Here is a 13,266-nt window from a genome sequence, read left to right on the forward strand (position 1 = left end):
GCCATCCATAATACTTGTGTAAGAAGTCCAACAATGAATGCCAAGATTAACTCCGCATGTTTGCAGAAGTGGGCCCATAGATGGCTGTTAGTTTCCCTTGGCATCCCTATAATGTTTCTGGGGTTTTATTTACAAAATAAACACTATACATTTACTTAATTATATTTGATGTCATAATTTCAGGTTTTGCTTTGGCTTCCTACAGATAGCTTTCTTCATTATTAAACAGTAGTTATATAGCTGTAGTTAGTGAATTGTGCTTGAAGACATAAAACCAAATGTACAGAAGTTTCAATATTGAAGTGAAAAACATATCTTTACAGTGAAAAAAAAATGCCTTTTTCCAAGCGGAAAGCATGATGTCCAGCTCAAAATGATATCTTTTTTTTAAATGTTGTCCTGCCTTTGAATGAATGAGTAAGTCTGCATTCTAAAGAGGAAAATCATAGAAAACAGTGTTCACAATGAAGTGGGACAGAGATTGTTGCTGCTTTTAATATTTTTTTAACTTCAGTTAATGTTTGAAATTATTTTAAGGGCAGAAGCGACTTCCAGCAGGGTCTGGTCAAACCAGTGACCATGCGCTCCTGGACTGAGCTCTTGGAGCTATCAGGCTTCCCAGCACATGGATGTTTTGGGCTCTCACCTCTCCCTCTCCAGGTGCCTTTTGAAAGAGCCTCCTAAGGTTATCCTTTATCCACAGCCCTCCTCTTGGCACCGGACTTCTTAGCTGCCTGAAAAAAACAGTTGTTCCTGGTCCTTTTTTTATATATGTTTTCCTTTTGATCTCACCTTTTGTGATTGTTTGTCATAGGCAGCAAGTGTGTAACTGAAAATCTGGAAGTCTAAACCATACAAAGCACAAGTTCTTTAGCCAGAGTTCCTGCACTGCAGAATTTGTTCCTGCAGTACGTGTTACATATTTTAAAATGTAGTGCTTGCTGAAGAAAGCAGGTAATGATCCAATGGCTGTTGACAGAATTGGAAGATGCATTGTATGCAATCAGCTCCATATTTACACCACCATTTACTTCCATGGTAAAATTAATCTCTTAAGTTTTCATATTTATGCTTTGACTATTCATCATCAGGTTTCTGTATGCATTTTTAAAGGTCTTTTTTTGTCTAGTCCAAGCACTGCTGAACTGCTCTAATTTGTTGGATATGTTACTGTAGTTGCAATGCTTTGCTGCTTTTTTTTTTCCTTTTGCATTTTTATGCTCTGACAGTAACACCTTTTTCTTTATCTTTTTTAAAGATAAAGACATTCCCTGCTGATACATCTAATCCTTTTTTCGATCCTTTTACAACAGTACCACAGTTTTCTGTAAGTAGAACATGCAACTAAAAAACAGTGTATTTAACACAATTCCAACTGATTTTTTAAGTGTCAGAGACTCATGTGCTAAGCATTCCTCAAAAAAAATAAAAAAAAGATAAATTCCAAGTAGAAGTTAGAGTGAAAATCAGTCAAAGATTCCCATTATACAAATAATTAATTTGCCTGCATTCAGACATTGCTGCTTACTAGACAGAGGCCTAAAAGTTAAAGGTCAAGGCTCACTGCTACTGCAGTCCGTTCCAAAATGTTGTTCAGTTCAGGCCCGTAAATGACACTTGTGAAGTTCCAGAGTACCTTTCCAAGGAACAATAAAGAGGTAGGAAGTCTTAGTCCTCTGTTTAGCAACTGCATGGCCTCCTGCCTGAAACAGCCTGCTGTGCCGTCACAAGAAACGGCCTAATTTTCGTTGAATTTACATGTGAATTTTAAGGAAGAATTAAAATTAGTGTGTTGATGACTACAGTGGTATCCTTATATAGACTCTCATGTTTACTTAATAACTTAGATTGAGTTTGAACCTAAATCTTGTTAAACTTCCATGGAAATCAGGATTTAGTGGTTTTGGTAAGGTAAGGTACGTACAAGCATGAAACAATTATTTGACAATTTAAAAGTAAGTCCTACTTTAAGGGTAGGGGCATCATGTAATAACGACAGAATTACCTATTCAAGCAATTCAGAGCATTTGAAAATGTTTTTGGAGGACTTGATATAACTGAGTATGTCATGTGGATCTGATTATAACCCTTTCTGTCCTTTTCAGAGTGTGAAGTGATTCTGATCTATAAGAAAGAGTATCTGATTATAATCATAAAACACAGTAACTGACGTATAGTTTCTAAATTATATTCACAAAATGAAGCATTTCAGACTTTAACCTTAACTTATGCTGGCAGCAGCAATCTATATCTGGCATATAATCAGAGATAAGTAACTTCAATCGCTGTTGGGACGTGTGTAGTAACTGTCTGTACTTAATGATATAAAGAAAGAAGCTTATCTTTCACAATAAACCTGATCGTGAGATTTGATCTAAATGTTGTTTTTCTCCAAATATGTATTTTAAAGCTAGAGTTAGTTAGGCTTCCCAAGCTGTCAGTGCCACTGCCGAGGTCTAATTAAAGGTACCTGAAAACACATAGGAATATGTTACAACAACTTTTCACTAGGTCAGTGAAGTCTGGATAGCACAATCGTGGTAAAAGCTAAACTAAAGTTACAGTGTTTGTATCTTTCATAGTACTATATATAAGGCAAAAGATATGCCCAGAGTTGCTTTAACACCAATAAGTGACAATTGTCAGGAAATTATTTCACTGCTTATGACAGTTATGATGAAAGTAAAATTTAGGAGGACTATATAAAATATTTTTTCATCATTGGGGTGATAGAACTTTAAAATATAAACAGAAGCTACCCTGATATACTTCCCTAAAGAAATATTCATCTTGAAGAAAACGGCTGTTTCATAGCAAATTCAAACGTTGGATTTTTGTTGTGCTCTGTCGGGAGAGAAGAAGCAAAGTGAAGTTCAAACTAATCTTTCTGAAATTTCCTTCTCTCTCCATAGAGTCCCATTTCCCTGGGCAGGGTGGAGGGAGAATCTAGATTGCAAATATTTTAAAAAAACATTGCAATAAAAATCCAGTAGTGTGTGATCCATCATGCAGTCCTTTAAGAGAATTATGTACAAATATCTGTGGTAAAATTGCAGCTCCCTAGAGGAATGCAAAAAGATTGGAAAATAATTAGGGAGGTTAATTACACTTTAGTCCTGTGTTTCATGGTCCTCCATCCCAGCCCAAAGAGACGTGCTTCTCCCCAGCAGCATTTCAGTTCATCCTGACGCATTAGCTCTGCCAGGGGCTTGAAGACAGCTGTGCCACAGGTGGGAGCTGTAAGGGAAAGGTCTAGATCAGTGCTAGGACTTGCAGACCTAACCCCGACTGTCTAGTCACACAGAGTCCTAGATGGTAACATTCATTAATCTTTTTCCTTAGTTGTTTTTTGTTTTTCTTTCCTTGCTTCCCCTTCACTTTTTTTTCTTCTTTTTTTTTTTTTGCTTGGAACAAAACATTCAAATGTTATTGAGGGGAAAAAAACTATAAAGACTGACATTTGCAAGACTTTCCCTTTTGTATAAGGCTTCTAGTTTGGTGCTATATATAGTTGTGTTGATTTTATCAGAGAGAAAATCAGAGAAATTTGTTGCCTGGAAAGTTTAAAAATAAGCTTCATACCAGGAACCCCTATGAATTTTGGAGATTTATGTAGAGAAATTACAAGCTTGATGATCATATTCTCAGGCTGGTATGAGTCACATAGGTTCAAATTAATTAAATGATATCTGTCTAGACCAGTTAAATATTTGGCTCAAACATACTGTTCAACCAGATATATATTTATATATATAAAGATGCTTTGGATATATACCGTAAAAGCATTATCCAGAGCAAACACACTTTAGGACTCAGGACAAATCTTCAGCAAGTGTAATTTGTCATTTCTCTGCTGGTTTCATTAAGGCTGGGAGAATTTACATCAGCCTCACAGAGTGGTGTCTCCTTCTCATGCCAGGAAGTGAGATCTGACAGTCCTCGGAGGACAGGGATCCTGCATGAGAAACACCAAATCTGATACCTCCTGCAGCTTGTAAAGATTGAGTTCTACAAGTTAAATGATGGAGATGTTTGAACAAGTTGTATTAGCCAGTATTTGCACACCTAATTGGCCAAGGTTAGAGGGAGAGTTTCTTTAGTTGGTTTTACATTTTTCATTTTACTAATTTAATTGAATTAATAGAATTCCTTTTGCTTCAGAGGTTGTTTTGGAGCATATCAGATGTGTTTAGCTGAAATGTGTGCAGAGAAGTTAAAAAATGACAATAAGCAGACAAACCAAACACAGCCATTCTCTCCTGGGCTCAAGTGATTGTCCCACTGACTAAACTCATTTGTTTGTGTTTAGCATTGATCCTGTGTGGCTTGCAGAATTTGAGAACCAATTCAGAGAAAGAAAAAGAAAGTTGCTATTCAAATATCTGCTACCTTATGGTGGTGACTTTTTATTTCTCCCTGCCTTAAAGTCTGAACCAAGTTCAGAAGCAAAAGTTGTCAAGACAGAAATACCACTGATACCAGCAGGAGCGCACCCCAATAGTCCTGATGCACTGACAAACTGCAGTTGCTCTGTGCTTTTCCCAGGTCAGGGTCATACATGCGCCACAGGCACTAGCTGCTGTGGTTCGGCATGAAAAGCAGTCCATGCCAAAAAGCAAAACAGGGTTGTTTGGCTGTTTTATTTTTAGAGATCGTCCCCCTCCAGGTCTATAGGGCTGGCCCAGTCTTTGCTGTAATATTGCAGTGCTGTTAGGCCTGAAACACAAGAGATGGTTGCTTGCTCTTTGTCTTAAACCAGCACTTCCAATATTGCTTTAACATTGCCTGTCATTTGAGACTGCAAAAATAGTTCTCTTGAGGCATGTTTCAGTTAGCAAATGTGGGAAAGGGATGGATACTTTGAAACCCGGACTCCAGGTTGTTACAAAACACAGAGTAGTCAGAGGACCCACCAGCAAATTGCATAGGATTTCTGAAGAACAGTCCAGAAATCTCATGTGGTCAGCATTCTGCATCAGATCTAGGGAAATCAGAATAAAAATAAGCAGCATTCACCAAACTAATTACATCTTGTATCGAATACTGCCAGTCCCATATGTGGAATTTCATTCCACTTACTGCATGTTGCCATCAGGCTTTTCCCTCAGTAAGGAGCCATCAAAAGAGGTGGCTGTTCAGTATCTACAGAGGTTACACTGAGCAGCTATAGCTACAACATCCTCTTTGTTCTCATTATTAGTTGTTGTTACTGAGTGTTTTGCGGTTAATTGGATGATAAAAGGTAGCAAAAGCAGTAAAATCTAATCTATGCTTTTTTTCTTTCTGTGTTTCTATATACCTTTTTTTGTAGGCAGAATTTACAGACGGCAAGTTACAATGCTGTGTGGTACAGTCATCTCCTAAGATAACACCAGTAACTCCATCACCCATTCTGAGATCTTTGCCAGAGACTATACCGAATCCAACGGTCCAGACAGTATATACATCACATAAACCAATCTCTCTGGCAGACAGGTACTGTGCAGTTTTTTCACTGAATACTATGATGCTCTCTGCACTATTGGAATCAGCCCGATTTCTCCTTTTCTATCATAATTACCAGGAAGTGCCATTTCCCCTGATGACAAAAGACTACTGTTGCAATTTGGTTTGTTGTTGTTTTTTTTTAAATTAAATGTCCACAAGGAAAAGCTGAAATTGAGAAATGTCTGATGTCTGCTTTTCTAAATGAAAAATGGGCACTGGTTCTCTTTCTTTTTCCTTTTTTTTTTTTTTTTTTTTTTTTAGTAATATCAAGCTACAGCAGTCTTTCATGTAGTTTCTTTAGGAAACAAGCAGCCATCCTATCTTTCCACAGGCAGCCTGCTTTCAGTTTTCTATTCTTCAATTCTACTGGTTTTGCATACTGACTTCCTATTCTAGAATTTAATCAAAGATGAATTTCCCAAGCTCATAATTTACTGAGTACAAACATAGGAGTGGATATATTCAGTACTTCTAGAAAACAAAAAGGCCTAGGGTGGATTTTTTTGGCAGATGTTGATTTACTTGCACCTGCACACTTGTTCAACATTGCTAATTCATCTAAAAAAATTATTGTTCCGGTGAAAATGCAGTTCTGAAGCTGTAGTGCTGAACTCAGCTTCTGTAGAATGTCTCAAGCACAAGTGGGTGATTCCACCCCTGCTGTCCATGAATGGGCTGCAAAGTTTCTGCACTGCAGTTTAAATCTCCAAACTGTTTTATGAGTGTTATGCACTTATTTCTCAGAGTGACACAGTGAACATGGTTGTTTTCCCCACACTATTTATTAAGAAATGGAATCACTAACCCAGGTCATTTCCAGTGTTGCAGAGCCTGCAGGTTCTCAAGTATTTGATGTGTGAGAGCAAGGACTTCAGGCTCGGCTTCCCACACCCTGTACACAGGACTGTATACATATGCATGACTGTAATAAATTCAAAGTATATAGGTGTTATCCAATATCAGGCCATGCTGAGAAGGAGAAGGCTGTAACACCAGCCTTTTGTGATGGCATTTACTGTAGCCGTTTCATTTTTAGAGTCCTAGTCCAGCTTCCTTCGAAAGCAGTAGCTTTTAATGGGGGTGAGACTAAATACTAAACTCCTTTGACATGTGGCTATTTTTATGTCTTTTTTCTTGCCTCTGTTTGCTCTTCAGAAATATCAACTGATACTTGTTTTTGAAAGAGCCATCAATTATCACCCTTTTCACTGAATCAAATCTGACCTTTTCCCCCCTCCTTTGGTATTTTGAAAGTGTTAATTATTTTAAATTGAAATCTGAGACTTATTGTTGTTTCCATAATTGGCTGTTTGTGTTTTAATTACACAGCGCTGAGACTCTGAGGCGTGAACTTGAGAGAGAGAAAATGATGAAAAGACTCTTAATGACAGAATTATGAAATTCACAGTTCCATCAGATGGAGAATGGATTGGGGCCTTTCATGTGCCTTCTGTCTGTTTACATTCCTCGGCTTCTGTGTACTCAACATAACGGCATCGGGAAAATGTGTGATATTCCTGGCTTGCCTGGATTCACCACAGTTGGTTAAAATTAAGTCCTGGCTAGACTTTAACTTGAAGAAGTTCCTTTATTCATTTGCTGCTGGGAAATAAACCTTCAATCCTTTATCTCTCCTGAGATTTTATACTATTAACAGAATTAATTTCAGGTTTGGTTTTGGTAAATTTAGGGCAAAAAGGATCAGCAAGGAGCATACTGATTTCTATTGGAAAACACTGTTCTGTACATATGTTAATAAATGCACAGAAATTAATGTTATGCAGAATATTTTGATAGTAACAGAAAATATGTCATTTTGTACAACTGAAAATTGCAATGAGCTACTGCTATTTGTTAACGAACCATTTTTAAAGCAGAAGAACGGTTATTACATCCTAACCCCAGGACTGTTAGTCTCCACAGAAAAAATATACGGCTGTCTTATTAAATTCCTAACCTTAATATTCACTCAGAGATATAAATAGCTGCAAGGGGGAAAGACACCCCACCATACAGGTATACGCACCCAACAATCTCTATAGATTGTCATCTTGACTTAAACCTTCAACTAAATCTTGCTGTATTTCCATTAATGAAAAAGAATCAGTTGTTTAAAGAAATTTGCTACTGACTTTCTAGCTTGATACTGACTTTTTTTAACTAAGTGAGGTTTTACCTTCTCCAGATTGCCTAGGTATTAGGGCTCACCCACACTCAGACAGCTTTGCCCCAGCACTGAAGGCTGAAGAGCCTCAGTGGTGTGGATGTAGCTTGCACAGGGAGGATTTTTTTCTTTCCTGGGTAGATAAACCACCTCCCTGACTGACATGAATTGATTGATCATTTTAAAGAATAATAACAATGGTAGTTTATGGCATAGGTGTGTCTATACCCATTTTTTTCACTCTACTAATCAGCACGTGTCTAGTGTTAAACCTGTGGAGGGTATGCCTGGCTATACGTCCTGTTCACCTCCAGCAGGCAAGCAGCCTCGACATTCAGTGGAGCTATCTCAGGCATCAGATGGGGTGGGTGGTCCAGTGCTAGCAGAACCACAGCCCCAGGGAGGGTGTTTATGGTATACAGGTAATGCTACCAACTATGTCCTAGGAAAAAAAAAAAGGAGGAAGTTCTCCATTTCCCCCTGTTCAGTAGTGCAGGGTCATCTAGAAAGCTACCAACAACTGACTGTCAGCTACAATGTACTCTTCCAACAGGAAAGCATTTGTGCGTTTTGTATGGCTGAAGATATATATTTTTCTGTTACTCTGTATACTACGTTCTCTTATTTGTATTAAGATAAATGATTGCCCTTAATTTGATACTGATTACGATGGCTTTATATCAGCTTAAGCAGTTTGTTTGTGTGGAGTCTGGGAAGTGACTGCTGTGAGACTGGGTTTCCTTCAGAGTTAGTTTGTGCTCTTTTTCTGAAATGAGAGTTGTTGACAGCATCATAGGACTGCAGATTGCAATGTGGAGGTATAAAATGACTTGTCTATTTTACATTTACCAGGACAAGAAATTAACATTAGGGTCCTCAGTTAAATCCACCAAACCCAAACCTTTGTGGTCGCCCTAAAATGTGGCAAAACGTACAGCACAACTGTTAAGTAGAAACTCACAATACAAAATGTAATGAAGCAGCTCAACATGAGGAATGGGCACAAGGAGCCATAGAAATACATCTGAGCTGCAGATATCAGATTGCTCAGGTGACTTTGCTGGGTAATCAGATGCTTGTACACTGTCCACCTTCCAGTTACAGAAAGCTTCTGTTCCTTGTATTTTAATGTACTACTCCATCAATCCAAAGTCACTAAAAATTGATTAGGAACATTAAACCCCTGTGAAGAAATCAGAAAGGAGGCTAAAATGCAACAGATGCAAGAGGCTGCATCTTCCATGTCTTCTTACTCTTCTCTCACCACTTCCCAGAAGGTACTGAGGGAAGGTGAAGCAGCAGCAGATTTTGTCTGTGCCTGAGTAAAAGTGAACATTGTGAAGAACAAATAAAAGAAAATTTTAATTAGAGGTGCTGTTTTGGGAGAGGAAAGCAAAGTAAGGTTGAGAATGCGACAGCACTGACTAGCTCAAACTGGTCTTCCGCCTGCTGTTAGGCAACGCTCAGTTGTGTGTGATCTGGTAGAGGTTTCACAAAGTCATTGTCAAAGAAAATGAGAAAAAAAAAACTCAGATCTGAACACGCAGTTCAGTTGTACTGATTGCCATAGAGAGGACTTTGAGAAACTTCCGAAATGCCTTCAGGTTTGGGGGCAAACAGATTCAATTGCCTGCATTTAGGGCAGTCTGGTCACATACACAAAATCCTTCAGCAAAAACGAATGCCTGACTCAGACCAGCCCATCAGATGTTCTGGCTCATAAACAAGCTATTAGTTTATTATTTTAAATACAACAATTTTTCTCCCATTGTATAAAAATTCTTCAGCTCTAATAGTTGGAACTGGAAAACAAGAAATGTGAATCAAGGTTACTTCACAGGGACCTTTATAGCTGAGGAGTGCTTTGGCATAGCTGAGGAAGAGCAGACACTCCTCTCACCTTGGTTCCCACTAGGAGAGGGGGGAAAGGCTTGCACGGCCACTTAGTTCCCGTCAGATGTTTTCCACAGAAAAACCCCAACTACGTTGCCTTGTCTTGTTTTAGTGTCTTATCTACTGGCTGCCACTGTTTCCTTTTCTGCAGTCTAATGGAGCTTTATTAAAACTGTTTGACTGATATAAAACTAAACTTTTAACTGCAGAGTGTCATCACCTTGTTCTTTCTTACTACATACCTTCTTCAGCCACGCTTAAGCATCTCAGTTTTCACATTCTCTGAATAAACACTTCTGGCTTACCTCTGGTTGGGAATTACAGTGTTAGGACACCTGTTACCCAAAACTACTGTAGACAATACAATGTCAACGTAAACACATGCTGAAGGGCAGATAGTCCAAATTTGCCCCTAGACTTTAACTTAACAGGTGTTAAAGGATACTTTGCCCGAAGGTATGTCTATATTATAGTGCAGAAGTATCCGAGCTAGCTTTAATGAGCTTGCATATGTAGTTGTGGCAGCATGATGCCCAGCACAGGCTATCATTATCATGTACATTGACACGTGTAAAGACAACGCATTTGAACAGCCTTCTGAAGCATAGTGTCCAGAGCTGGTAACAGGAAAGGGTGACTGAAGAGAGTTTGTCTCCTCAGCTCTCCTGAGAAAAGGGTTCATCTCACCTAATGTTAATATGCCCAACTCTCATTTGATGGGAGAACAAAGGAACTGCCTTCTGGAGGTGCCTCTGACTTAAATGTCTACCTTTATGTTGCTTAAAGTTAAGTGAGATGAATCCTGCTCTCCATCCCTCTGGTTAGGTCTACATTGCAAACCCTTGCTGACACGGCTACATCATTCAGGGGTGCTTTCAGGTATGATTTGTGATCAGCGTAGCTCTGCCAGCAAAAGACTTGCGCGTTAGGTGTAAATATACTACCAGCTACACCCTGTTGTCAGAACAGCATTTATCACTTATGGGAAAAACAGAGAGCTGGTGAAGCCTACAGTGGCATAAGGACACAGATGCATTGTTAGATTTGTGCCCAGTCTGGGAGTAGCTGGTCAATGAAACCTCCTGCTATAACCATGCCGGCAAAGTCTACTGAGGGTGGCCCTGGCTTTTAACAGTGCCCAAAGCGATGCTTTGACCCAGTCAGCAGACCCCAGCTTTCCAGTGTGAAGTCTCTAAGTGGCAGAATGCAATGTTGTCATATTCAGGTGACTCCAGCAAAATTTATTGGCCATTTAAATAACCATGCAAGGAGTTAAATATTTTCTCATATTGCAATTTCTTATGGAAGCCAACCAATTGTGCTTTTATTTTGTTTGTGATTCAGCTGTTTTCACAATTTTGTTTTAAAAGGAATATCTAGGTTTTCTTTAGTAACGTTGAGATCCCACATCTCTATCAGCACCAACGGTGTATGCAGAATTTTCATTTTTCAAACATACTTAGGCCCTGAAAGTGCAATATTTGAAAATTAACTCCTCTGAAGTTTCAGTTTGTGGCTTCACAACTCTCTTACAACAGGATGCCTACGTGCCCATTTGAAACAGAGCTGGCAATGCAGTGAAATGTTTCATTGGAGGCAGCGTCATGTTTTATTTGAACTGTTTACAAATATCCTTTGGTTGACTTTCTTTTTTCTTTTTTTTTTTTTTCTGAATACATTTCTGGTTCATTGGCTACAAAAACCTAGTCAAAATTATGCAATGGATTATTATTTATTTCTTTTTTTTTTTTTTTTTAATGTCCTAATGTTCAAGGAGTTTGCAATAAATATACTGAGGTTGATCTGTAATTGCATGTAAGATCAGCCTCACAACTGTGTTTTGTAAAGTTAAGTGCCGTAAAAGAACCTGTAGATGACATGGAGAAGGAGGGAAGGGAGAGATTAGGTGGAGGAGAAGGCTTCTTGGGCAGCTGCAGCTTTGACTGGTGGATGGCAGCTTTAAAGTAAGATTGCTCACACCATTTTGTTTCATCTGAGTAGCAGCGTGTATCATCAGACAGTGTATGATGGCATTTTGTTGAAAACATGCCTAGAGAGAAACTTTTACGGCTCAGCTGTTTACCTGTTCCTGTATTCATGCCTGCAATAAATAAGATGAAAAATGAATCACAGAGTCTGAGCAATTTGTAGTCAAACCAGTAATTTAGGAGGCACAGGGCAGTATGCCAATTAAAGGAAACATTTGGTTGCTAATTAAGTGGATCCACCTTCATAAACAAAATACATCCCATGCAAAAAAAAACAACCCAACCCCCAGAAAATATCCTCAAAAAGCCCAGCTTAAAGTTACAGACCAGTCCTGTGGGATGCCAGTCATCTGTTGGGTCATCAGCTGGGTCACACTTTGCTGAATACCAGAGCTGGAAAAACAACTGGCTGGACCAAGGTAGAGAAACACAAAACATGCCACATTGCTAGTCTTTCAGCTGGGGCTCATAAGGTGGCAAAAAGCCCTGCTGAAGTGGTATGGGTGGGTAGAAATCTTCCTTTTCACACAGGCCTGCGGGACCCCAAGTAATAAAACTACTTCACGAAGGAAAATTTACAAAAAAACAAACAAAACCAAACAACACACGAAGCCTGTTCATTGTAAATATTTTTTGTCTTAACACAATTAAAACATTTCATTCAGATTTTCGCCCTTGATTTTGCCATTCTTTAAATATCTAAGTGGAAAGTTGCTTCAGAGTGAGACATTTCCATTTTCTTTTGTTGAAAGATCCCTAAATCAGGACATTTTGACATTAACTTTCCCGGTGCGCTTATGAAATGAAATCCCAGTAATATTCACCCCATTTTCTGAGGTTGCCAAGACTCTATATTCGGAAGGAATATATTCCCATCCCAATTTCTCCAACTGCGTATTCATCTATTTTTAATCTCTGTGGAGGGAAAGCAGAGGGAGCAACAGATCAACGTTCTTCCATCAGAACTCAATTTATACCAAGAAAATTGATTATCTAGACAGCAAACCTACTTAATTAATTCCCCTTAATATGTCTTTGCTAAAGAAATACTGTTCTGGAGTATAAGGGAATGAGAAGCTGTGCACTGAAAGGTCAGCAAAGACTCCCGTGTAACTTGGCTGCAACTGAGAAGTGTGAGGACTTCGGAGATGTAAATCTCAACAATTTTTTTATTTATTATCAGGTGACTGATCTATGGGAATAGGCACGAGGTCATTGAGATAAATTCTTTTTCACAGGGGACATACTTTTTAGAGCTGAAAACAGACTTTGCATGCAGGGACTATTAACCCGGGGAAGGGGGGGAAGATGAGGCAATAGTTACCAGCCTGGCTGTGTTGCACGAATCCTGCTGCAGCAGCAGGGCCTGAAGGTGCCCATACAGGTGCAGATGCAGGCTGGTCAAACAAACTCCAGCTCTTGCAAAAAGTGATGGCCATGCTCTCACCAACCGCAGTGAAGTCCTCAAGGCTGGCACGCAATGGGATCCCCATGCCCAAGTGCAACTTGCTTTAAAGGGAAACCCTACAGCAAACCCAGTGTCGGGGCTGGCTGTCACCAGACCCACCAGAGGAGGTGCCAGGGAATGATGGAAATAAAAGATCAAGCATTGTCCTCCCCCAGCCATCCCATGACAGACTCACAGGAGCATCCCTAGCTGCTGATGCCAGATGAGGAGAGCAGGCTTGCCCTTTTTATGTGAAACTGGGCATCAGATTGGCTTAGGTGTGGCAT

General features: G+C 39.3%; 1 protein-coding gene across 2 annotated transcripts in view; it reads left to right on the forward strand.

Moving 5' to 3' along the window:
• The window catches only part of EPB41L4B (erythrocyte membrane protein band 4.1 like 4B), a 178,641-nt gene extending 166,734 nt beyond the window's left edge, over positions 1–11,907 (forward strand). The window contains exons 23-25 of one of the 2 annotated variants that reach the window (XM_054058998.1): positions 1,259–1,327; positions 5,312–5,475; positions 6,817–11,907. In XM_054058998.1, coding sequence (XP_053914973.1) covers positions 1,259–1,327; positions 5,312–5,475; positions 6,817–6,886 — 303 coding nt within the window. In that variant the 3' untranslated portion in view covers positions 6,887–11,907. The remainder of the gene's footprint in view (positions 1–1,258; positions 1,328–5,311; positions 5,476–6,816) is intronic. The other variant, XM_054058999.1, reaches the window with a different exon arrangement.
• Positions 11,908–13,266: the final 1,359 nt, after the last annotated feature.

Source organism: Cuculus canorus, chromosome 2 (assembly GCF_017976375.1).
Source record: "Cuculus canorus isolate bCucCan1 chromosome 2, bCucCan1.pri, whole genome shotgun sequence".
In the NCBI taxonomy this organism is placed as follows: domain Eukaryota; kingdom Metazoa; phylum Chordata; class Aves; order Cuculiformes; family Cuculidae; genus Cuculus; species Cuculus canorus.